A 26770-nucleotide genomic window follows, 5' to 3' on the forward strand; every position below is an offset into this window, starting at 1 on the left:
CATATAACTCTCTGCATGCATGCACTTCTGTGTGCATGTTTGTATGGAACACACACGACCACAATCTAATGAATATTCATCGGCGAGAGTGACGTCATTTTACGAGTGTCCTTTCAAACTGAAGTATTAAGTCTCGCCTACCCAGAGAGTCAACTAAATGAATCTAGAAATTAAAATCACGATGTCCCTAATTGCCCACTCAGTGATCCGCCAGGCATGATCTCGGCCTACTTACCTTTTTTTCCTTTTGGAAAGAACACTCACAAACACCATAGTAAGCACGGCGCATCTCACTGCACTTTGGTAAAGTCGAGTAAAAAAGTTGAGTAAAAAACAGGCACGATGACGGCATTTGTGCGGTCCCTGAATGCTCTTCGGGGAGGTATCTCTTGTAGGTTCAACGCAGAGATCGGTAAGATTTTGAATAGATTTACAAACTTGATTATAAGTACTCAAAATTGAGAAAATCATACCTAAATGTGCATTAAATTTAGCAGATTTCGGCTCAGTCCCACATGTAGACCAAAAGCTTCGGTCTCTTGTCATGTTGGTTGTTCAGCTGAACTCCGTTTGGCTTCACTCACCAAATACAGAGACCGAAGTTCTAGCGCGATCTGTACAGGGGACTCAATGGCCATATGTTTATGTACTTAAGATCGGATAAAACGGGGAAGTGAATTTGCGCGACAGTCGAGGGAAGTCACTGTTTTTGTTCCTTTTAACATGTTTAATTCTCAGTTTTTTGGCAATCAATGCCAAGGCAAGAGGGAATAGGCCTATTACTTTGCATTTTGGTTGTGTTAACTTTCAAATTTTTTATTCATTTTAAAGTAGGGTGTCTGGACGTTTTTCAGAAATCACCTATTTTGTGAATTTAATCACTGTCTCGTAGCAGAAAGTGAAGAGAATATCTTAAATAACATGTAAATCAAGTTTCATAACTCACAAGCATTTAAATCCAGAGATATTTGCTTCTAAAGTTTGGCATATTTTCAGATCAAAACGCAAGCGATATCACACCGATAGTGGCACATTTTGCTTGACCGAAAACACACACAGAACTGCTATACGCCGCATTGAAGGGGCGGAGTTGAAAGGGCGCGCAGTACGATCATTACCGCTTGGGTTGTCAAGTTTGCCTTTCAAATACGCAACTTTACAACTGCTCATGAATAATGCGTTCGTAGACGGACACGTTTAGGTCACTGCTCTAGTTGAAAGGTCACAGATACGTCACAATAGAGATTACTGGTACTCGTATAATGGCAATGCATAAACCATCGGACTTGCAATTAGTACATGTATTATGTGCACACAATAATGGTGTGTGAATGTATGTGATTTACGTGCACCGTGCCGTACCGCTATCCCTGATATTATGCAATTGCCATTGTTTTTGTGTACCACCAGGAATTCCCTGATTCAGTGATTGTGTGTGCGACGGCAACCCACGTGCAGCATGGAGTGATGCATCTATAGAGACATTTAGTATACATCTCTATGGAGTGATGAGTCATTAATATGACGTACCAGAATGACATTGCAATACGTCATAGTAATGTCTTATCCACCATAGGCGGCGAAGCGGGGGGGGGGGGGGGGGGGGGGGCTGGGGGTGGCGGCGGGGAACAGGTTCTCTCCTTAATTTGAGGTGGATGGTTTCCCCTAAATTTTAGTTGATAATCTGTTTTAGTTGATCTATTTTTTTTCTGCTTGTCAATTTTATTTCTTCCGACTTCATAACGATCATGATTGCTGATTTGATTTATACCCCCCCCTCACCCCACATACATAGAAGTCTTACGTTATTTATCATCATTGTCAACCACCATCGAACACGCGTCACGCACTATGTCATTTTTTTATAGGGCAATTTCATAAAATGTACCTTCAACCCTCTACATTTGGGATCTTCATTAAGTTTTCTATCTCTATAAATTTTGGGTTCTTTAACGCTGTCAACTGACCATGACTTGGCCATTTTATTAAGTGATGTAAAACTTTAGAAAAATGGGGGTCGAATGTACAAAGAGCTTGATCATTTTATGGAATTGCCCATTATTCAAACCATCATGCAATCATAACCATACACACCCAATCGTACATCATCACCTTGAGTTCATTTATCACAAAGGCCAGTCATCATCGTGAATCCATTTCATCACTTAGGGGGAAAAAAGGAAATAGTCATTAAAACCATGCATTGTGGAAAGAAATGTAGCATTGATTTTCTTGACTTTTTTCTCTGTTAGTATATTCATCACACGGAATGTCATAAAACCATAAACATCCACATCCACACTTCATTCCATGCAGGCAAATCATCTCCATCAAAACACACTTCATCATGATGCATTATGTTTACCATCATTTTTAGATGCACAATTCAAGATGAAAATATAACTTTATTCTACTTTTCTTTATTTCAGATTTATTAGGAAACGATCAGGGGTTTCGATCGTCGGACCTAAGAAATGAGAATCAGCGAGAACTCAAAATAACACGCGTATATAGACCTTGTATTTCTGTTTTCTTGTCAACTGTTCAAGTCATCTTTATTCTAAAATCGAGTTGACATATATATGCTGTTTCATTTAATGATGTTAACTCACAAAATGACGAAATATTACCAAGTGAGATATTATAAACCGTTCACAATTGTAATAATTATGTCCACAAGGTTTTTCTGAAGAATCTGTAGATAATATACGACTGAGAGTAACTGCCTCAATATTTTGTCAACTTTCAATTAGGGAAACATTGAACACATGAACTACCATACGCATTATTCTTTGCATGAAAATTGCTGTATTATTTGGAAGTTCAGCTAAATATTAAGCATAATTTGGGACATGACGTGGTTATCATAAATAGGCCTTTCAAGCCACTTGCTTAATATCTCTCATTGTATTGTGTTTTCTGTATCCCCAATTATTAATTTTCATAACATTGAGTTCCCCATGAAATTGGCGGCATCACAGATCGATCACCGCAAGGGGCTTACAGAGTGTATAGTTTATATACCTTTCATACCGTTATGACTCTATATACATTCATATAGACTCCTTATCACGGAGTATATAATTATCGTATCATAATGGCCATACAGCCGAGGCAATAATAGGTTATGAAAAACAGTATCCCTACCCGACTGCTCTACCTTATTTTGTTAACATATATACATATTATATATTTACACAGGCATTTATTCATTTACAAAAGTCAATACATTTATAGAATAAACTCGTCGTTCTATAAGAGTAAAAGTTCTGTTCAATATGTGCATAATTCACGCAATTGATTACTTCGTAATTACTGCGTAAGGGCCTATACTCCCAATTGAGAATGTTCAAAATGTATAATTATATTTGCCAAGAGCTTGCTTGATTACTGCTGTGTTGTATAATAAATAACAAAAAGAGCTCCAGTGTTGACAGTCTTCGGTTTATACTTATACCGCGTTGACCTTCCACCACAAGATAACAACTTGCTGAACTCAAAAGGTAAGTCCACTCTTCATGCTCTTTATTTTTGAGCGTCTGTTCAACTATAATTATAGCTCTCATATGGCTGCATGAATTGTGTTTACACTAAATTCATATTTACAAATAAAGCGTTCACACGTGGGTTCATGATGATCATTACGTCAAAGGTCATCTATTGGTCAACATTATCATGTTGTAAATATGCAATATCAGGCGAGACCACAGACCCGTGAACGACCATGTTCATGAATGGATGTTTATAGCAGAACAAAAAGATCAGTCACTATTTTCTCCTTCCGGAAAAATAAATGTAATCGAGCACTCATTGCAACTCGATATTCAATACTAGTATATAGGAATATGTTATAATAACTACGTAGTTATGTTCCTTTTTATAATTCCATGTACTGCAATCAAGTATACATTGTAACTCGATTTATGCAGCCATAAAGCTATATTCATATATGTGTGTGTGTATATATATATATATATATATCACTTGCTGTTTTCTTGCATTTATTAAAATAAGCTCATTCTGGCAATTATACCTTATATAATTCGATTTATAGGCCCAACTAAACTTTCTCAAAAATTCGCACATCTCCTTTCCAATAATCTTCCAGCAATGCTCCCTCCCATGTATTTTCTTCGTCATCGCTTTCATCATTTAAACTCTCGTATTCCACCTTGCAAGTTTTATCTACACCATAGCCATCTTCTGCCTCAACTACATAACCGGTAAACCATACCTTTGCGTTGTCTACTTCCCATTTGTGTCTTATCTTATACCCTACTAATTCTCTTGCTGATATATCTTTAACATACATATCCCCACTGTTCAAGTCTTCAACTACATCATTTTTGGGATACGAGTATACAGTTTGTGTATTGGACAAATAGACAAAATTCATCGACTCATTGTTTTTACTGAGGACGAATGCGGAGTACCAATTTTCTCCTTCATCATCTTCTGTTAAATGTTGAACAATTTTACCAACTAAATCATTGTACTCCACGTGTCGGCCTCTTTTTACTCTTTTTCTTGACTTGTTTTCTATCTCAGATCTCTTCCTTTTCATTTCTTCTTTGAACTGGTATACCCTCTCCTCTGGTGCGAGCAGGATTTCCTCTACTTCGTTGTCATCCTTGTCAATCTCTTGAGTTCTTTCTCTGCTCCTTCTCACGACTGAAATCAACTGTTCCTTTAACTCCTCCCAAGTCTTCACTCTGCCCCTTTCTGTGAAATTGAAGATACCTTCTGTGTTTTTCTCTCCGAACACATATCGTCTAGCTTTCAATTGTACTTTCAGCATTTCCAATTTAATGTCATTGTTCTTCCTAGCGAGTCCTTGATCTATTTCATCTTCTGACATCCATATACCACCACATACATTTCTGACTTCCTCATATATATTTTCCTTTCTTACCGTTTCCTTTTCTTCTTTTTGGACCTTGCTATCTCTCCTTTCTCTTACTTTTTTCTCCCTTTCTTCCCAAATTTGCTTCGCCCTCTGACAATATTCCTTTCTTTGCTTGACAACATGCTTTCTAGCTATACTCATGTACTCCGCCCTTTTCTCTTCTTCCAATTCTCTGACCCATTGGTTTGTATTGTTCTTAGTGTACATTATAATGCTTTCCACTGCATAAATACTCGCCCTTGGCTTCTCTCTCATTATTCTATCCATCATTCCGAAATCTCTTTCAACGGACACATTTGTCTTAGGTACCCCACTAACTTCGTTTTCATTAACATCACTATAATGAGAAGAAATGTGCTCCCCAAGAAGCCTACTCGTAATCATGACATAACTACTGAATATAAGTTCGAGAACTTGTTTTGTAACTGCATCGTCTCCTGTGAGAAGTGATTCATATACTTCATCTCTTTGAACTGGTATATCGTGGAATAACACGGCTGTGCCGTCCAGTAATGGCGATGAGTCGACTGCCCATTCTTCAAATTTTGACAACATGATCTTGTATCTTTCGTCCATTGTCGTTATTTTCTCCTTACCCTCCAACACTCGCCACAATGGGGCTGTTACAAACTTATTTACGAGGCCTAAAGCCCTACAACCAGTTAAAAACTGGGGAACATTTATATCTGAGTCAACTGCTTTAATTAATAAGTTGTCTTCCCTATGATCTGCAAAGAAATCCTGTAAATCGTGTCTTAAATAATAAACACCTCCTCCATTGTGAAATAAAATATTAAATCTATTACCCTTAAAGGGAGCTAACGGAATTAACGTTTTGCCCCTTTCCTTCAGAAATGCTCGGAAATGTACGGGCTTCCCTGATTTTTCACATCCTCTGTCTTGAATCGATTTACACACCGTTCTTACTAACCGTACTACACCACCTTCTCCACCTTTTGGCGCCACTCCAACCTTCTGTGCCCCTACCTGTTCCCCATTAAATATCATATCTTCCCACACTTTCAACGTTTGCCCCGCCTGATCTGCCAATCCGACTATAAAATGTAATCCGCAAAAGTAATTATTCATTTTTGAAAGTGATTCCCTTTCCAGGTCTGATAATTGTGCCCACTCTCTAACAACTGCTGGCAATATCTCTCTCCTATAATTTTGTAGTAGTTCATTGAATTTCTTCTGTACTATGTGCCTATCACTGATTGTGTTTTTTATTCTTTTAATTACATTATTTATCTTACTTCCATCATTAGTAACCAAACATACATCTTCTATTACCGTCTTCATTGTTTCTAACATTTCCTCCGCTGTACCTCCAACCCCTGCTCTGACGCCTAATACCAAACACTCCCCACTACTTAAATGAATATCATACGCCCCATAGTGATGACCATACTTGGTCGTACCATCTCCTCCAACTGTCATATCAACCTCCTTCTCATCTAAGATTTTATTTGCCGCTTGTATTAAACTGAGCGCTCTGGCTTCCATATACATAGCAGATCCAAAATCCTTCTTTGGTACAGACTTAATATTTACATTACAGAGCCCTTCTAGTACAGTTTTCACAACCTCACCACCTTTCCTTGTACTAACACCCATTGAACAAACTAATTCTTGTACTACTGAACGAACTTCATCACTGTATCTCCCTCCTTCCTTTAACTCAACAACGTGCGAATCTGCCTTCAATCTTTCTTCTAATTTGTTGATCTTATCAGTCATTTTTTCCATTTTCTTTTTCATTCGATTGTTTTCTTTTCTAAGCATGTAATTAATCTTGTTCTTCGCTTTCAAATAACTTCGGCTCTGTTGCCTTCGTCTTACTAAGTCACTGTCTCTTCTCACAATTTTTTTAAGCATGAATATTCTATTCTCAAGGCTAGTGATTACTTTCCTTTTTTTGCACAATTCTATGTTCAATCTTATGATGGTTTCTTTTCTAACTTTCATCGCATTCAACATCCTATCATTCCGCTTCTTTATATTCCTATTTTTAGCACATGCCTTTACAAACCTTACGCTGCATGCATCTATTTTTTCTTCAAGTTTTTCAATTTTTTTCTTCAACCTTAAAACAACTTTCTTCATATATGATGCATCTACTTTAAATCCACTTCTCTGACGAGGTCTAACACAGTTCCGTCTACACTGACGGCACACCCTTGAATTGGTACTCTTTCTGAATTCTATTCTGATATTTTTTTTCTGTTTCTTTTTCATTTCTTTTCTAGCGAACACAAACACATCATCCATTATACCTTCATTCTTGTTTACTCTTTTCTTGTTTCTTACACTATCACACAAACTTCTTATCTTTTTGTACAAATTCTGATTTGAGATTAGCGTCGTATCTACATCAAAAAAACCTTCTAATAGAACCTTAAATTGTCCAGTCGTCATATCTCTCTTTCTTCCCCATGAAAATAATTCTATGACAGCACCGTTTGTGAGACCCTCCCATCCAATCTTTTCCCTATTATATTCTCCACACAACACGGCCTGTACATCTTCCTCGTAAATTCCCAAACTATTACAAAATGACCCTATTTCTGACAATGTTTTGAACTCTTTAGTTTTTTCATTACCCCTCCCCTGATTACATTTTTTTTCGGCCTTTCTTTTCAAATTACCCAGATGGACGTGATGGTATTTATTGTTTGGAAACATATTTACATACGACAGCAGACAGTGCTGCCGTGACTCATCGCGAGGTCTTTGCTGCTCGGCATCATAGTAATCGAAAAAATGCTTGATGTCTCGATATCGGAGACAGGGATCATCTTTATTGGGCCTACAGTTGTAACATGAGGTTGCGAATGATCGTGAATCCGACATGGTATGATGGAGCAATATACTGGCAAGTCAATTTTTTTTGCAAGATTAAACTTAATCTATACAAAATTTGAGACCAAACCTATTATTGACTTGCAGTTGCACGAACGGCCGGATATGTGGACTTGCGGAAGTATGAGGGCGTTGAGGCTGAGTAACGGGCTGGTACTCGGGTGCGTAGACGAAGAACGCGGGAGGAGAAAACCGGAGAAGCACAGCCACAGAATATCAAAGAAAGGGATGATATATCACGAAATATTGATGATCCGAGTAGCAAAGACCTCGCGAATCGCAATTACATCACACTCGATGTACAAATCAGTGGATGCTTGAAGAACAACACACTCGATAAAAAGAGTGAAATTGACAAAAATATAGAGCAGTCGGGTAGGGAAATCCTCTACACAAAACATGCACAAATTATATGAACATAAAATCTCAACGTTTACACATATCGTCAATGAATGCACACACAACAACAACACAACCGCGTGGTATTTCTCATCATAGCCAACGTACATGTTCCACCTCTACACACAAACATTCACACACCAAGTCGTAGTCATGCGGACTCCACATTCACTCATGTGTTTTCAAACTCGCGCGCTTGTGCTCACGTGGACGGCTTGCCGCGAATTTGCATATGATGCAAATTAATTTGGGATTTACGCGCTCTACGTATGGCTTCGTTGTCAAGAAAATAGACGCGTACGCCACGCCTCTAGATTTCGCTTGTCTGCACAAGGGTATTTTCAAATTGATTTTGCATTGTGATCTCGTGTAATCAGCTCAAAACTGAGTGCACCATCGAAATCAGCGATCCCGGAAATGCTTAAGTCCAGCTGGACAAGTTTGTAGCAACCTCGATCGCTGTGCTGTCGAAAGGGTAAGCAGCAATTTCGTATTATCTTGACTTCATGATATAAGAGAAAACTTGTCCTTAGAAGCATATTATAGGAAATTTAATTCCCTTTCGAACCATATCATTTTTGTTTTTAAAAAATGATCAGATCACAATTTTCTGAGCTTTCAAAGGGGACCTTGTATTCAAAAAGTGTGTGCCATTTTCGCTTCAGTACGCGACGCGCATTGCCGTGCGTGTATTAGGTATGGGCAAAGAGCTCCCGCAGCTATCGCTGAGGCTATCGTTTGATCGTCCAGACACCCTATTTAAAGACAAAAATTAAGGAGCCCCGACGGGGGGATTTTGCATTGCAAGTCCCCTAATGGTGGCTGCACGATAGCGAGCCGTCGCCGTCTGTGTACGAGGAGAAATAAAAAAAATAAAATGTTAAAAAAACTCCTCGAAACAGACGGCTGCCAGCTGTCTATCCCACATGTAGAGTTTCCTGGGGCCGATTGCACGAAAGGGTCTTTCCAAGGACCGTCTTTCGTGTCGCCCATCTTTTATACGCTATAAGTGAGTATAAGCGGGGTGTTTCTGAAATTTATGATAAAGAATAAGATTCGTTAGCTTGCTTTTAAATCAAATTTTATACAATTTCGCGATATATCACATCATTTTATAAACAAATATTTTGTTAATTTTAACGGATGTCCGAATGAAATATGTTTGCAGGTAATTTATTTAAAATGCGTTTCACATGGCGTATCATAAAAGATGGGTGACACCATTATAACCTTGTTCATTGAATGAGTGGGCGACACCACTCATTCAATGAACAAGGTTATAATATAACCTTGTTCTCACTTATATCTCCATGTGTGGCAAAATAAGGGTGGCAAAGTTTGGCTTATTTCCTCTTTTTCTTTGGAGTAAACGCTTGATTTTTTTTACACCGACAGTTTCCATTACACCTATTTTTCATACAACTCGACTCTTATTTAAATTTGATTCTTTGAATTATTTTTTTCTTTATTAAAAATAGAGATCAAAAAATGAAAATTTTCTTGCCATATTACTTTCCACCAATAGGGCATACAAAAAATATGCCCAAAATTCAAGTTTTTGAGCGCTCTGGTGAATACAAAAATTATTCCCAAGTTACTAATGAAAAATAACTTGCAACTGTATGGAAATTAGTAATTTTGGTCACAAAAGTGATATTTTAATGATTTTTTTAAGTGTGCGCTCTATACAACATTGGCATACCATAGTCTATAGTCCTAGATTCCCCACAGGCAGAGTGGTAGCAGTGAACAAGTGGGCGACACGAAAGACGGTCCTTGCAAAGACCCTTTCGTGCAATCGGCCCCTGTATACCTATCTCTCTCTTGGCTGATCCCTCCACTATTTGGAGATTCCTAGGGTCCAAGGAAAACAGATTTGTTCCTTGTACACTGTCAATCTGGCTTAGGAGGCACTTGTTCACTGCTACCACCCTGCCTGTGGTGAATCTACAGGTAGGACTATGGTATGCCAATGTAGTACAGGGCACACACATCAAAAAATCATTAAAATATCACTTTTGTGACCAAAATTACTAATTTTCATACAGTTACAATTTATTTTCATTAGTAACTTGGGAATAATTTTTGTATTCACCAGAGCGCTCAAAAACTTGAATTTTTGGCATATTTTTGTGTACGCCCTCTATTGGTGGAAAGTAATATGGCAAGAAAATTTTCATTTTTTGATCTCTATTTTTAATTAAGAAAAAAATGATTTATATAAAGAATCAAATTGAAATAAGAGCCAAGTGGTATGAATAACAGGTCTAATGGAAACTGTCAGAATAAAAAAATCAAGCATTTGCCCCAAAGAAAAAGAGAAAATAAGCAAAAAATCGCCACCCTTATTTTGCCACACATGGAGATATAACTGAGAACAAGGTTATATTATAACCTTGTTCATTGAATGAGTGTTAGGAGGTTTGAACAATATCAGAACGGAATACGTCAAATTTGTGGAGGAAAAAGAGAGATAATAGTATAGAAGTAGGCAGTTCACTCGGGCGAGTGATCTCGCGGGCACAGTGCTAGACGTAGATTTTTGCATTGCAGTGAATGGCGAGTGCATTAGTAACACACACAGTTCGCTCTGCTCGGCACTTTGGCCGAGCGCTGGAGTTGTATTCAGCATTGGTCGAAAAGACAGTCAGTTTATTCCACTGATTTTGATAGGTCAAAAATTACTGCGGTTGCTTCGTACATCTTCGGTAAACATAGGAAATATACAACACGGAGTTTCATTTACCTTCATGCCAGGGAAGGACCTAATATTCAGGTGTTTATTTTCATTTGCTTGAAATTACCTGCTTGTAATCATCAGATCCCTTATGCTCGGTTCCCACTGCCGATCAAACCAACCCAACCAAGCCCGATCACCCATTTTTCCCCGACCAATCCCGACCACATTCCTAAACACGAGCTCTTCCCGACCGCTATTTGACCATTCACGACCCATATTCGACCATTCACGACTCCTTCACGACGTACAGTCGACCACTACTTAGATCTCTTCTCGATCATTCCGATCTACATACGATCCCAACGCGATCCCTACTCGACTAGCTGGACGTCCATCCGATCTCTACACAATCTAGACCCAAGCAGATCAACTTGTTCGAAAAGAGATCCAAGATCAGCGGTGAATTGACTGTGGTTGCACAAACATTATCGTCAGCTGATGGTACAGTACTCATTTTTTTTTACCAGGGTTCAGTTCATCTCAAACTTGAAAGAGATGGAAATCGAACAGTTACAGTTGTGGGCTAGGTGGTTAGAGCTCCAGAGAAACAGGGTAATGGCTGTGGTTCAGCTCGAAAAAGAAGAAGTTGATGAACGTAGATGCAGGAGGACGCGTAGGCAGCAATTTCTCCCCTCGGCTCTCATCCACAAGGTCGAGAGCCTGCCTAGTGACTCGGGTGATGAACGAATTCATCCTTTGCTGATCCATTTGGCGCATCAAGTACACCAAAAACTGGCCACCCTGAGAAGCTGCATCCCGTGCACCTGTAATGGCACCACGCACGGACTCCAACTCGGATGTCAGCGAGGAGATTGCACTAGCTGCTTTTTGACCGCCTCCAGATGAAGTTGATGGTGCTGACAAATCAGAAGCGGCATCACCATCATCATCTGTTTCCTCTGGGGCAAGCTCCTTCCTCTTTTCAGCAAACTACAAATATATTGGACATAAAGTAAATGGAAATATCTGTATATCCATCCATATTATGCACAATGTGAACATTCATTAGAGTTGGACTACAATATCAACATTTTTATAATTGAAAAGCACACTGTAATTAGCACTAAATCTCATTGTCCCATGGTCTTTTGGCATTTTGTTTTTATCTTATAGAGTATGTTTTCAGGTTATCTGGAGTACTTATTTGATAAAAGGGTTTACTGGGTGATATTCCAAAAGCCTCTTGCCGAAAAATTGAAAAAGGAAAAAAGAAAGGAAAAAGAAAGAGAGAGAGAGAGAAAAAAAATCTTACATTGGATCCTCTCTGATGACGCAACTGATTGAACCAGGTATGGCCGGATTAATTCAAATTTGTTCAGAATCCATTCCTGTCTTGCTGTTCGCTCTGCAGCACCAGATCCTGACTTGCGAGATGTCTTGATGAGTCTGGAAAACAGGGTTCTCATGTTGAGATACCAAATCGATGACAGATCTCCGGGATTCAAGTCCAATGCGTCCTTCTTTTCCCGCCATGTCCTGCTCTTTTTTTCTCTCATTTTGAACTGGGCAGATGACTTATCGTACAGAAAGGTGTGCTCCCTCAGCCACGTCACGAGATCGTCCTCTTCATCCTGAGTGAGCATTCGACGCATGGACTTCCGGGTTTTGAATTCAGTCTGAATAAAATCAATGTTCATAAATTATAGGCCTACCACTGTAAATGATCATTCATTCTCTCTTTCTCTCTCTCTCTCTTGGGGGCGGGTATATTACAAGGAAATTATACATTTATTTATTTTTTTGCCACTTGTGGGACGGAAGCACCCTCATCAGCAAAAGATGCTGTTTTTCATAGGGGTCCACGTTTAATGTATAAGGAATTTATAGAATTGCTCTTACTGATATTTTTTTATATACAAAAGTAAAAAGAAAAAAAAATGCATCAATACAAGTATTTAGGCCTACCTCTTTCTGCGGGAAGCGAGGCTGTTCCTGCTCTTGACTTTCTGTGCTATTGCTTGGGGATTGGTTCCGAGGTGGAGGAGCTGCCGATTGCTGCACGTTCGTTTTTTTCTTGGTCAACCGAGGGATTTCTACAGGAGGTGAGATGGCCGAGGTTGTAGCTACATTATCACTTTCAGTCACATCAGATGACGCAGCAGTAGCACTGACACTTCTTTTCATGTGCTCTTGTCTTCGGGTGTGTTTGGCAGGGGAGTCTTCGGTTTGAGGTGCTGCTGTACGCTTTTGGGGCCTTGTGACTGAAGATGTTGAAGATGTCGATCCATCGCCATCATCTGTATCAGCAGCTGTCACAGCTTTACGTTTAGTTCTACGCGGCACGTTGGAGTATGTGAAGAGCTGCAAGTAGTCACCTGTTATCACTCCCAATTCCAGAACTGATTAATTTTAATATCAATAATAGGCCTACTGGTACGAAGAAAATGTGATAAGATCAGCACGTAATTGTGTCTTTGCCCTTTTTTTAAAAAAAAAACAAGTGCACACCTAGTTACCAACAATGCATACAGCATTTCCATTTATTTGAAAGCAGGATAAAAGAGCATCTTTTTGTAGATTAAATGCCTTGCCGCGGCCGGGGATCGAACCCGGACTTTCCATGTATAGCCAGGCGCCTTAGACCACTCGGCCACGGCACCTCCACTGGCTTCCTTGGTTGAGTTGCGATCCGAAAGATCGAGTGCGGTCGAGAAGTGATTGGGTTGTGATCGTAAAGCAGTCGAGAAGTGAGCGAGTTCGGTCGAGTAAGTGTTCAGGGCAGACATGTATCGATCGTGAAGCAGTTGAGTTGTTGATCGAGTTGATCGGGAACCAATCGTGTAGAAGTTGTGTGTGAATCGAGATGATCGGGTAGTGATCGGCGGAAAAAATCCACCTCGACCAAACTAGACCTCTACACGATCGATTTTAGATCAACTCGATCTCTACTCGATCAGTACACGATCGCTATACGATGGCTTGCCTTCACGACTCCTACACGATATTTTTTGGCATGCCAAAAAATGTCGTGTAGGAAGCCAGATCGATACCGATCAAGGTAGACCGACCCCGATCGCCCTTGCCGACCGAGCCCGACCAGGCCAAAATAGCTTGATCGGGCTTGGTCGGGCTGGTTTGATCGGCAGTGGGAACCTAGCATTAAGAACTCGGTCAGTAATAAAATTGTATATTTGAGAATAATTTGTTAAATTCTGATCAAATTTGGTTCGTAGAGAGTCTGCGGATTTGAGCTTCAGTTTTGAGTGTTGTGAGGTGTTTGTGAATCTGACTCGGCCGATCGAGCAGGGTTGTTTTGAGTGTATACGAACTGCTGTGCGTGATGTCATCCCCGCTGCATTGAGCTTGAGATTAGTCTTGGTATTCAGACACAGTATGTTTCAGCCGTTGTATATATTTTTTTATTACGATTTAAGCTCTGTTAATTATAAAAATTACATTTTCATTTTGAAAATAATTTTGTAGGATTCGTGCAAAATAAGTATTAAAGGGGAAGTTCACCCTGAAGAAAAGTTTGTTGTAAAAATAGCAGAAAAAATAATAAAAAATATTGGTGAAGGTTTGAGGAAAATCCGTTAAAGATTAAGAAAGTTATTAGAATTCAAAGTTTTGGATTTGTGACGTCATATGCGAGCAGCATTCCTACATAGCGAATGGTAAAAAATCAATGAATTTCAAATTTTGTACGGTTCCTGATAACTTTATTTTGTTTTCTATTTATGATCGGGTGTGAAATGATTTGTCTATTGATATACAAAAGGCACAGTAAAAAACATTTTCAATTTTCTGAGAAAATGACATTTCATATATTTTTTTACCATTCGCCTTGTAGGAATGCTGCTCGCATATGACGTCACAAATTCAAAACTTTGAATTCTAATAACTTTCTTAATCATTGACGGATTTTCCTCAAACCTTCACCAATATTTTTTATTATTTTTTCTGCTATTTTTACAACAAACTTTTCTTCAGGGTGAACTTCCCCTTTAAGAGCAAAACTACAATTAAACTTCAAGAATTTGATAAGTGATTTTTTGTTGGAATGCATCTGAATGTCTAGAATATGGTATTAATGAAAGTCATATTTTTGAATGGCACAGAAAGCTCCTTTCATGAATTTAATTTAGAAATAGGTTTGCTTGAATGAGATATGTTTCATGAATTTGATTTCAGATTTATGGACCTTTGTTATGGTGTTAATTATTATTTTGAAGATATGAAAAAATAAGAGAAGACAATAATGAGGCAATAGTGATGATGAGACATTAATAATAATGAAACAATAAGTATTGAGACAATTATAATAATTATTATTACAATAATAATTATCATAAAATGATTATGATAAGAATTATAATTATAATGATAGTAATTATAATTGTAATAATTATTGAGACAATGTTAATGAGACATCAGTAATGATTATAAAAATAATTATAATTACATAGATAATTACAATTCTAGTATTTATTGACAATAATTATTATTACAGTAATCATTATTATAATAAAATAATTGTAATGATAACAATTATAATGATAGTAATTATACTTGTAATAATTACTGAGACAATAATATTAATGATATATCAATAATAATCATAATTATGATTATAGGCCTTATAATTATTGAGACAATAATAACTATTATTACAATACTAATGATTATTATAAAATAATTATAATGATAACAATTATAAGGAAATTAATTATAATTGTAATAATTACTGAGACAGTAATATTGATAAGTCATCAATAATAATTATTATTATCATACAAATTATTATAATTATAATTATAAAAACAATTATAATTAAAGAATTAAAATAGTTATAATTAAAGGCCTTATAATGAGACTATAGGCGCCGCTTTTTCGACGGCGGTGTCAACATAAAATCTTAACAATGAGGTTAAGTTTTTGAAATGACATCATAACTTAGAAAGTATATGGACCTAGTTCATGTCACATGACAAAGGTCAAAGGTCATTTAGGGTCAATGAACTTAGACCATGTTGGGGGAATCAACATCAAAATCTTAACCTGAGGTTTTTGAAATGTCATCATAAATTAGAAAATATATGGACCTAGTTCATTAAACTTGCACATAAGGTTAATCAAGTATCACCAAACATCCTGCATGAATTTCACATCACATGACCAAGGTCAAAGGTCATTTAGTGTCAATGAACTCTGGCTGATTTGGGGGTATCTGTTGAATTACAATCAAACCTTAACATTTTTGGGATCTGATTCATGAAACTTGAAAATAATAGTAATCAAGTATCACTGAACATCCTGTGCAAGTTTTCAGGTCACATGATCAAGGTCAAAGGTCATTTAGGGTCAATGAACTTTGGCCGAATTGGGGGTATTTGTTGAATTATCATCATAACTTTGAAAGTATGTTGGTCTAGTTCATAAAACTTGGACATAAGAGTAATCAAGTATCATTGAACAATCTGTGCGTATTTTAGGTCACATGACCAAGGTCAAAAGTCGATGAACTTTGGCCATAATTGGGGTATATGTTGAATTACAATCATAACTTTGCATGTTTATTGAAATCTGTCTTTTGAAACTTGGACATAAGAGTAATCAAGTATCACTGAATATCCTGTTCAAGTTTCAGGTCACATGATCAAGGTCAAAGGTCATGTGAGGTCAATGAACTTTGGCCACATTCGGGGTATTTGTTTAATTACCATCCTACATGTACATGTATCTCTGTAAGTGTATTGGTCTAGTTCATAAAATGTAGAAGAGTAACCAAGTATCACTGAACATCTTGTGCGAGTTATATTAGTTTTCAAAGTCAGCACTGCTGCTATGTTGAATCGCGTGATGCAGGTGAGATGGCCAGAGGCATTCCACTTGTGTCTAGTCTTTTCCTTGTAGTGTCTTTGATATGAAGATAAATAGCACGCTCTCTTTCGCTCATTAGACAAGAAATTTGAGAACTCGCAAGGTTGGTTTGTATTTTGTCAACAAGAAGAAAAATCAACGCTTAAATGACGCTATTTGAGGGACATTCATCATATTAGGAGGAATTGACTTCACATCGTTTGGTAAGATTCGTAGGAGGACGTCATTCTGTAAGTCCTCTTATTAAATTTGCGGGAATTTATGGCATTGTTGAATGCACCGTGCCTTCAATTTTCCTGTACACCACGGCAGAGATGCACCCATGGTTTGCCTTGGTCCTATTCCTACTAGGCCCTACGGATTAAATCGGGCTCATAATTGCTCATAATTTCGATGATTGTAATTAACACACTTGTAACTGACAGTCATGCGGCCACTCGATAGTGTGCTACTCTCTTGTCAATGCAAATGTCTATCACTGACATTGTCAGAAATCATCAGCGTCCAGCGATTAGCTGTTTTCTGTAGAAATAAAAATTACACGTCTATAAAAAGTAAAAGTTACAGGTACAGTACTTATTCAATGAACAAGGTCATGATCACTCATTCAATATTAATATTTCTCTTTTTCTTTTCAGGGAAATGTTCACCAATCGAGTGGTCGTCCCGAGTGCTTTCTACTATGAATCTTGCCAATCGATATCAACAAATCGGCCAACATCACTCTGTTCTATCCAGGACCATGTAAGCAAAAAAAAAAGAAAGTTAATTCATGATTACTGGTCCAAGACCCCAAATTTATATTCTCTTATTTTGTGGGCATGTGTTGGTCCTGAAAAGGACCACCCAGTAATAAATGGTGTACCGTGAAACCTCTTCCCTCTTTCTTCTTCGCCATGGAAACCTTCAGAAGTTAGACTGTAGAGTTAGCATACACACTTATTTTCATATATATCTACACTCTGGCCCGTATTCTGAAGTTGGGTTTAACTTAAACTCAGGTTTAAAGTTGTGGTTTAAGTATGGACAGCCAATTGTAACATAATCACTAACAGTAGAGATATCATACTTACAGCTCATTCGGCTCTCTAATCATTCATAATTGTGTAGGAAGTATAAATAGATGATTGTCTTCACCATCGATGAATCAGAAAAGAGCACAGTAAACATAAGAAACATACATCTTAATAAAAATTTTGATACTTTTGGCTTCCCATACTTAAACCACAACTTCAAACCTGAGTTTAAGTTAAACCCGACTTCAGAATACGGGCCTCTGTGTATACTTTCCACCATTCAGATTTATTCATATTTTTTTGGTTAAAATATTGGTATGTATAATGCCAAATAGCAAGTTCTTTCGCAATTCATATGAGTTTATTATTTTATATTTAAAGATTGCACTGTGAGCAATACTTTTGTTCACATCAACTTTGTCTAATATTTATCTTTGATTTATACAATAGGTGTATGTCAACAGAACAGAGCTCTTCTCTCCTCAGCGTTCCTCCTCATCAGAAATCAGGTTAGCATATAAACATTCTTCCAGTAACATCAATTCAGACAAGATGAAGGAACTTGCTTTTATAATAGTATGCATTTTATGTTTTGTAAATTTGTCCTAAGTTGCTTTGAATTATGACATTTGATTTTATTGTGATGCAATGAGTCATGCTTTACTATGAACTTTACTCTAAAGCCCAGATAAAGCTTTGATAAAGGGTAACTATTGTATTGTATTTATTTTCTGTCAAATAAAATTTACAACAAGTTACAACGATAGATATACTTACAATTACAAAGAAATTATCATTAAAAAGACAGAGGGATTGCCCTACTCAACACTGTTTTACAGAGGGGTCCCTTACATAGATATGCATGCGACAGTAAATAGAGAGAAATTACCACATCAGATTGGGCTGCAAAATGAACACCTTTATTCAACAAGGCCTAGGCTAAACATGCCGGCTAATATTCATACAATCATATGGTATCTTCAAACAAACCAAACACAAACATTGGCATGATACATTCTTCTTTCTTCCATCTTCATCTATGGAGTGCGAATTACATAAACACTGTGCAGCACAGACTTACAAGCACTACATTCTGGACTAAACAACCCCACAAATCACATGATTCGAATATCTAAAATAGTTCAAGTATTTCACTAGAAATCTGCCTTAAAAGAACAAACTAGTATGTGATAACACTACATGTATAGCCATGAACAAGTTAAACAACAAACCTACATACTCAAGTGAAAAACTACAATACACATATCTGCATAACTCTAGTTAGTCTAGTATACTACAATAATCAATATAAATATGCAAGTTTAAAGGCATGTAAACTATTCGTTAATGTTATATGAACAAACAATGACTCCAATAACCAACACATGAATGCTTCTTCATTAACTTCTTGCCACTTGACGCAAGTGCATGACCACAAACAAATTAAACAAAGGCCAAACATATGCTAAAGAAACATCTGTAAGTTATTTCTACATTAATAATAATAATGGGTATTTAGAGGCGCTAAAAACAAAAAAAGTACCATAGCGCGTACAAAAGTAGGAAACAATTTAATGTTTGCAATGGTTACTACAATATTCAAGATAAAAAGGAAAATATTATTGAGGAAAAGGTATGTCTTAAGGGATGATTTGAAACCAAGAACACTGGAAACATTTCTTATTGAAAGAGGGATAGCATTCTAAGTCCTGGCAGCTGCTACAGCAAACCATTTTTCGGCAGAGGAGAGTTTTGACAAGGGAATGTAAAGTCTGCATGTGTCAGTGATTGAACGAAGATTACGAGAGGGTGTGTATAATTTGATGGTATTATTACGATATTCAGGTGCTTTAGAGTTTTGTATACATATAAACAGACATTAAACTGAATGCGTTGGAATAGAGGTAACCAGTGGAGTTCCTTAAGTAGGGGTGTAGTATGAGTTCGGGATCCAAAGCCAAAAATTAAACGAGCGGCACGATTCTGTATAACCTCAAGTTTTCTTCTACATTGACCAATATCTACTCACATTTCCATAACAACGTTCCACTGCAGGTAAACACGATAGTCAACCAATAAATCCCAATCAAAAGTTATTCATTCCAATAGTTAAAAAAATAATGGTGATCTATATTACTATCTTCTTTAATAAAAGTAAATTATACAGAGTAACTATAAACCAAAATTCACAACCATAAAATTCAGGCATGTTGGGTAAAATAGTTCACTTTTCCACTTTGCCTACACTAATAAACCGTGTAAAATAGCTTTATCACAACCTAACTATGATATGAACTGTTGAGTCTCCTGTATATCATAATTGTGAGTAAGGAACAATACAAAGTTATAATTATAACAGGGCATATACAAGCTAAAAAAAGAAGAAAGACAAAACCTAAAAGGCATAAACAAAAATTGTGCACACAGAAATAGCTACACCATGAGGCGAACGAATACATTGGAAATATCGCAAATGAGGCGTACATATAAAATACTTGTCACCAATAAAAGCCTAGAGGTAAAATCTAGATTATCAGTATTAAACAAGGCCATAAAATTCCATTATGCAAAAAGCTTAGGGCCCACATCAGTATCCCCAAAATAAAAATAGCACAATCATAGCAAACACAATTACTCACTCAAGGAATATTCAGACAATTTTTTTTTTGTACATAACTTCACTGGTCAGTCCAATGAAATCATACATGAGTACACATGGCTATAAAAAAACAACAGATATTACAAATATAACCAACTTAAGTAACTGTAAATAAATTAAACTATCTGTGTTCAACCGAAGGCCCACTGCACAATCAACTGGTAAAAATGAAAAAAACAATACCAGGATGGATAAGATTAAAACACGGCTAAGATACTAACAGATCATGTAGTCATGGCATTAACATTAAACATGATAAAGAAACCAACACTTTCATAAATATATAAAGACAAAAATTACAAATGGGCACAGAATAAATCACCATCAATACAGTCAATAACTGTGAATGTTCAAAGGAATAGTAAAATGGTCAATTTATAGCAGGAAAAACAGTTCAACATTTCTTGTGGCGTAGAATGTGACGTGACCGACTTACTAACTAGAAAACACCAATGCAGGGGACAGGCTGGGGTGTGGAGGGGCCGGGGGAGGTGGGGTATTAGCTGGTGTATAGCTAGCAAAGCGACCTATGTCTGGGCCTGTGTCTGGACAACCGATGCTGCTCTGAATCAGTCCAAGTAGCAACGAGGGGTTAGCTGGAGGATCATAGATAGCAGATGACATGTAGAACCATATATGCGAAAGTCCATAGGTGAGTAGTAGTTAGGCCATCAAAAGTTCTGTAGTAGGGCCCATCTTGAGGGCAGTGTGATAACAATCTTGGGCAGGTCCACTGGTACAAGAAGAAGAGACATCGCGAACATGCTGAATGTCAGGGGGTCGACCAATGGGAGCACAGGTGGTGGTACCCACAAGAACTGCACCCAGGCTGGCCGGGATCACATCAGAGGCATTCTCCCCCGCAGGCTGGTAGATAGAGTCATCATGGTGTTGGTCCAGGGGACAATGGGATTCCTTATCCTTGACAGTGGTTGCTATGACATCAATCACAAAAGAGCCAGAGTGAGTAACACCATGCTGGCAAATATGGACATCTAGGGGGCGTCCTTGGAGGACCAGGGTATCATCAACCTGAAGAGAATGTGGTGGATCCCGACGTAGATCAGGGATGGTAATTTGCTCAAAGCAGTCCATGGTGAACTTTCGATCAGCACCTGGATCAATGACTCGAGTTGGGTTATCTGGAGATATAACTGAATGCGAGACGCTGGCTTGAGCATGTACAGGTGGAGTTGACATGTTGTCATGTCAACGGAGGTACTGCTAGCTTGGCTGATAGCGAGATCAAGATCGGCTATTCTATCATTCGAACATGCGAACCGAACGGAGGTATTGTTAGTTTGGCTGATAGCGAAATCGAGAACGGCTAGCCTATCACTCCAATGTGTGAATCGAAAACAAGCGCTTGTATGCTTAGAATGGTGCATGCACTGTTCAGGCATGAGATGAGAGAACAGTGTATCAGAGCGCAAGAGCCTATCAGCTCTGTCAATGCAAGTAGAAGTTGGCATAATCTGGAAACCAGGAGTACTGCCAGGGATAACTGACAAGTCTTTGTACGTTTCATCTCTATGATGAACCAACATAGCGAACATTGCTATCAACATTAGCACAGAAATCAATCTGATCTTTATTTGCACCGAGTGCGCAAGTGCCTGATAAGATATCAAATATAGGGGGATCACATCCCAGTCCAACAGTGAGTTCATGACCTTGGAAACAATCAGGCCCTGATGAACAATTATCATCGGGAGGAATACCCAGATTACACATCACATCATTGTGAGACCCATGATCATCACTAGCTACATGCGTTGCTGACAACTCAGTAGCGCAACCATCAAGACTAACAGACTGTGTTACAAGGTCGGTTAAATCTAAATCTCCGAAAGGATTTAGCTCTAGACCCATCTAACTCAACGCTAAACCTCGAAGTATTGCTAGTGTGAACAGGCCTACTCCAATCATCTACATCTATCACTCCGATGTTACAACCACAATGAAACATGTCATGACTACTTCTTCCATCTTCAATGTAAATATAATACAGGAATAGAAAAGCTTAGTTGACTTACGATAAAGACGTTGACAAAATGTGAAAAAAAAATTAAAAAGATGTAAAATAAAAGAAAAAAATAAATAAAAGTATGATAAAAAAGAGTCTGTAATATGAATAATAATTCATGCCAAAGAATCATTCATAATGCCAATCCTATAACATGTTCATGTAGCTTGGAAATCTCTTTTTAACCAATTCTTCTATGTATTCAGTTATTAGCTATCTATGCTTTCTCTCTCTCTCCTTTCTCTCTTGGTGATGTGTTCGTATTCTTCAAAAAGGGTTCTTATCAGTATCACTTGTCTTTTTTTGTAAGGGGGCAGGTGTGAGCTTAGGCCATTAACTAATTTGTCTTGACTATTTATTTGAATATCAAAACAAAATTCACAGTCAAATGAACATTCAAATAGTAAAAAAAGTGCAATTTTGAAAAAGGGTGCAATTTTGATTCATAGTGAGCTATTCAAATGGTATTAATATTTGAATAGTATTTTCATGCCAAGAGCACAGAGTTCTTAGTACAATGCCTCTAAGCACTGCATAGTAATACACTGACGTTAGCACGGCAACCCTGATCGATCCGTCAAGGGATTCCTTCTTACTGGTTACCCATTTACTACACCTGGGTGGAGGGTGGCAAATTCGTATATATCATCATAAACACATGGAAAAAGAGCTACATTATATGAATGCATGTAATATTGTCATTGATATCTGTATTGTAGATGTGCTGTCAGCAGTGAGGAGCGATATTAACCAAGGGAGAATGTTTGCAATCGTCTATATATCAGGCGCCCAGCACAAAGTGACGACAGGCGACCTTGTTCTCCTTCAGAACCACATCAAGGCCGACGTAGGAGATAGAATCAGATTAGAAAAGGTAAGATATGTTGATGAGGAGGAGGATTATTGTGAGGAGGGAGGGGGTAGGGGAGGAGGGAGAGGAAGGGGGGATAGAATGATGATGATGGGATCATTAGGAACAGGATATGATAATGATGATGGTGGTGGTGGTTGTGATGGTGCTGGTGATGGTGATGGTGATGGTTGTGATGATGAAAGATATTGTATGTTTGAATTTGCCAGTGCCATTATGAGGCTGTGATGAATGCAAGGAATGCTCCCCAGGGAGTGACAATTGTGCTCTTTTCAAGCGGGATTGAAATGAGTCCTATGACCGGGGTAATAATATGCTGTATAGCGCTTTGAGCCATACTCGGAAAAGAGTGATATAAAAATTGGCTATTATTTTGATGATGATTATGGTGATGATGGTGATGATAATGATGATGATTATAATGATGGTGATGACGATGATGATAATGATGATGATGGGATTATTAGGAACAGGATATGATAATGATGATGGTGGTGGTGGTTGTGATGGTGCTGGTGATGGTGATGGTGATGGTTGTGATGATGAAAGATATTGTATGTTTGAATTTGCCAGTGCCATTATGAGGCTGTGATGAATGCAAGGAATGCTCCCCAGGGAGTGACAATTGTGCTCTTTTCAAGCGGGATTGAAATGAGTCCTATGACCGGGGTAATAATATGCTGTATAGCGCTTTGAGCCATACTCGGAAAAGAGTGATATAAAAATTGGCTATTATTTTGATGATGATTATGGTGATGATGGTGATGATAATGATGATGATTATAATGATGGTGATGACGATGATGATAATGATGATGATGGGATGATTATGATGATGGGATGATGATGATGATGGGATGATGATGATGCGATGATGATACGGATGATGATGATGATAATGATGTGGTGACTCAACATTTGCTCCTGCAAAATTTGCTCCTGTCTCAATATCTCAGAAGGCATAGGGTTAGAGTTAGGATGGTAATAGAGGTTTTGGTTCAAAATATTGTAAAGATAAGATTAGGGTTCATTTAGTTGGAGATTATGTGCAGATTTACCATCGAGCAAGTGTCGGAGCAAGCGTCATTGAACCAATGATGGTGGTGATAATGAAGATGGTGATGGTGATGAGTATGGTCATCACAAAGATTATAGAAATGGTCTAAGGTGATTATTTTCTTATTTTTGTCTCCATATTTTTGTCTTTTTCTTAGATACTTCTACTTGGAGGAGAAAATTTACTCTCATAGGTAAACCAATGCTGAGGTACGTTCTCAAATTCTACACCTTTTTAAATATCTACATGTATGCGCTTTCAAAGTGGCTTGGATATATTATAAACCTTGCTTAAGCCCGCCTAGCCTTAACAGCACACAAGCATTTCAAGGAATAAAAATTCCTGCCAGGTACCCACTCGCCCTACCTGGGTTGAGTGCAGCAAGATTGGATCAATTTCTTGCTGAAGGAAATTACACCATGACTAGGATTCAAACCCATGACCCTCTGTTTCGAAGTAAAGTAACTAATCCAGTCGGCCACAACCAGCATAGGAAGTACATGATGGTAACGGGTGATTTTGCCCCCATCGCACCCTTTAAGTGCTCCGAGTAATGCTTTGGGGTGACCGTCTTTTCTAGAGTTGTCCGTTGATCTGTAATTATTGCCAAATATAAAATTAAAACTGCAGAATGATGATGCATTTATCGCATATTTGCTCATCATGAAAAATTGTAGACCTGTGAAATTAAAAAGAAAATACCCCCTAAATCAAAATGATCGCCCCATCCCCTTCCTCCCCCCCCCCCCCCCCCCCCGCAAAAAAACCCCTAAATAGTATTTCCTACCCCGGCCAGAACTCTCCTCAAATTTCATGCTTTGATGTTAAACCGAACTTTACTTCTTTACATGGATTTATGTTTCATTTTTGACTTGTGATTTTAGCTTGGACACAGTGCGAGTGGAAGCCACCGTGATCGAAAAAACGGTCAGCGAGAAGAAGGTCCACTTCAGATTTAAGAGGAGAAAGAGATTTTCTAGCTACCGAGGTAAGTCAATGGACAATGGAAATGAAAAAAATAAGTAGATTAGAGAAAAGAAATTGCTCCAGAAGTTTCATATAAAGATAAAGTTTAACCCTAAGAAGTAGTTTAACCCTAAGAGGACTTTTGTGATAAATTTACCACGCAAAGTTTTGGCTTACTTATGATGAAAATGAAAAAAACGATGGAAATCCATTTTGTTGAAAATAGACATGAAATGAAATACTCCGAAAATTTGCTTTGCCCAGTTGATCGTGGGCCCGGCAGCCGCTGTGCAGCGCCAGATCGACGAGGCTCTGTCCCTTTAATCGTTGAACGCCAAACAGGGTAGCCGCAACTCCCATCTATTATAATGCACTTTATAATTTTTCTATGTCTCTCCCCCCCCTTCCAGAGAGACAGACAGACTTGACCGTTTTGAGGATTAACAGCATCGAAGCCCAGCTGAGGTGACATCGACCTACAACAAACTCGTGCTCAGTCACGACAAGAAAACCGACTCCACATCAATCAAGCCTATAATAATAACAATAGTATGCAACAGTTTTATAGTGCTTCAATACAAATGTTTTTAAGTGCTGCATACTTATTACCCTGGTATTAGCTCGACTACCTTGATCGGGTGCTGGAACATTCATGGAATACCTACCTACCAGGTACCCATTTACTACACCTGAGTGGAGAGTGGCAAATGTTGATAAACACCTAGCCAAAGGACGCGAGTGCTGCAATGGGATTTGAACCCTGGACCTTGTGGTTTTAATGTTCAGAGATTTATCCACTTTGCCAGAACACCTCTCTGAAAGTGAGCGACTCTCTGTTGGGATAGCCGCTTTGTAGCCCTTTTGAAAAATGGCTAGAAAGCTGTGATTTTTTTCTCCATTTATTATGTTTTTCTCCACAGTAATGTGGACATTAAATGGCAACAAAGTGGCTACAAATCACAGAATCGGTTTAGTTGTAAAATGTTGTTTCAAATTGTTTTACAGTCTCTGTGCATTATTTTCAAGACAATAGCAATTGAGGTACACACTGAATATGTACTCGATGGTCATCCATACTGTCAAAAATACCCAAAGAAGTTTCTTAAAATCTGTAAGACACTTTTTATAAATAAACGTTTTAGAAAGGTGTGGATGTCGCTGCTCTTCGAGCACGGATGCATAGTGCAGCTTACCTATTTGTATAGTATGGAATTTAGACTGCTGGGCATGAGTGGGAGCTGCTTGCATGTGGCATTAAAAAATCATCAAATATCCACACCTGCATCAAGGATCAGAGGCGGATCCAGGTGAGTGCGCAAGGAACACTTTTTCCCCCTCTATGAATTAAAGGACACGTCCATCCCAACAAAAAGTTGATTTGAATAAAAAGAGAAAAATCCAACAAGCATAACACTGAAATTTTCATCAAAATCGGATGTAAAATAAGA

At 38.0% G+C, this 26770-nt stretch overlaps 1 protein-coding gene across 1 annotated transcript; it reads left to right on the plus strand.

Annotated features, from left to right (window-relative positions):
• The first annotated feature begins 269 nt into the window (after nt 1-269).
• Nucleotides 270-26284, plus strand: LOC121405741 (39S ribosomal protein L21, mitochondrial-like). The gene is given in 8 exon segments (XM_041596692.1): nt 270-412; nt 17366-17471; nt 18194-18252; nt 23148-23302; nt 24514-24532; nt 24535-24565; nt 25241-25344; nt 25733-26284. Coding segments are annotated over 8 exon segments (603 nt in total). The 5' UTR covers nt 270-342; the 3' UTR covers nt 25792-26284.
• The last annotated feature ends 486 nt before the right edge of the window (nt 26285-26770 follow it).

Source organism: Lytechinus variegatus, chromosome 19 (assembly GCF_018143015.1).
Source record: "Lytechinus variegatus isolate NC3 chromosome 19, Lvar_3.0, whole genome shotgun sequence".
In the NCBI taxonomy this organism is placed as follows: Eukaryota; Metazoa; Echinodermata; class Echinoidea; order Temnopleuroida; family Toxopneustidae; genus Lytechinus; species Lytechinus variegatus.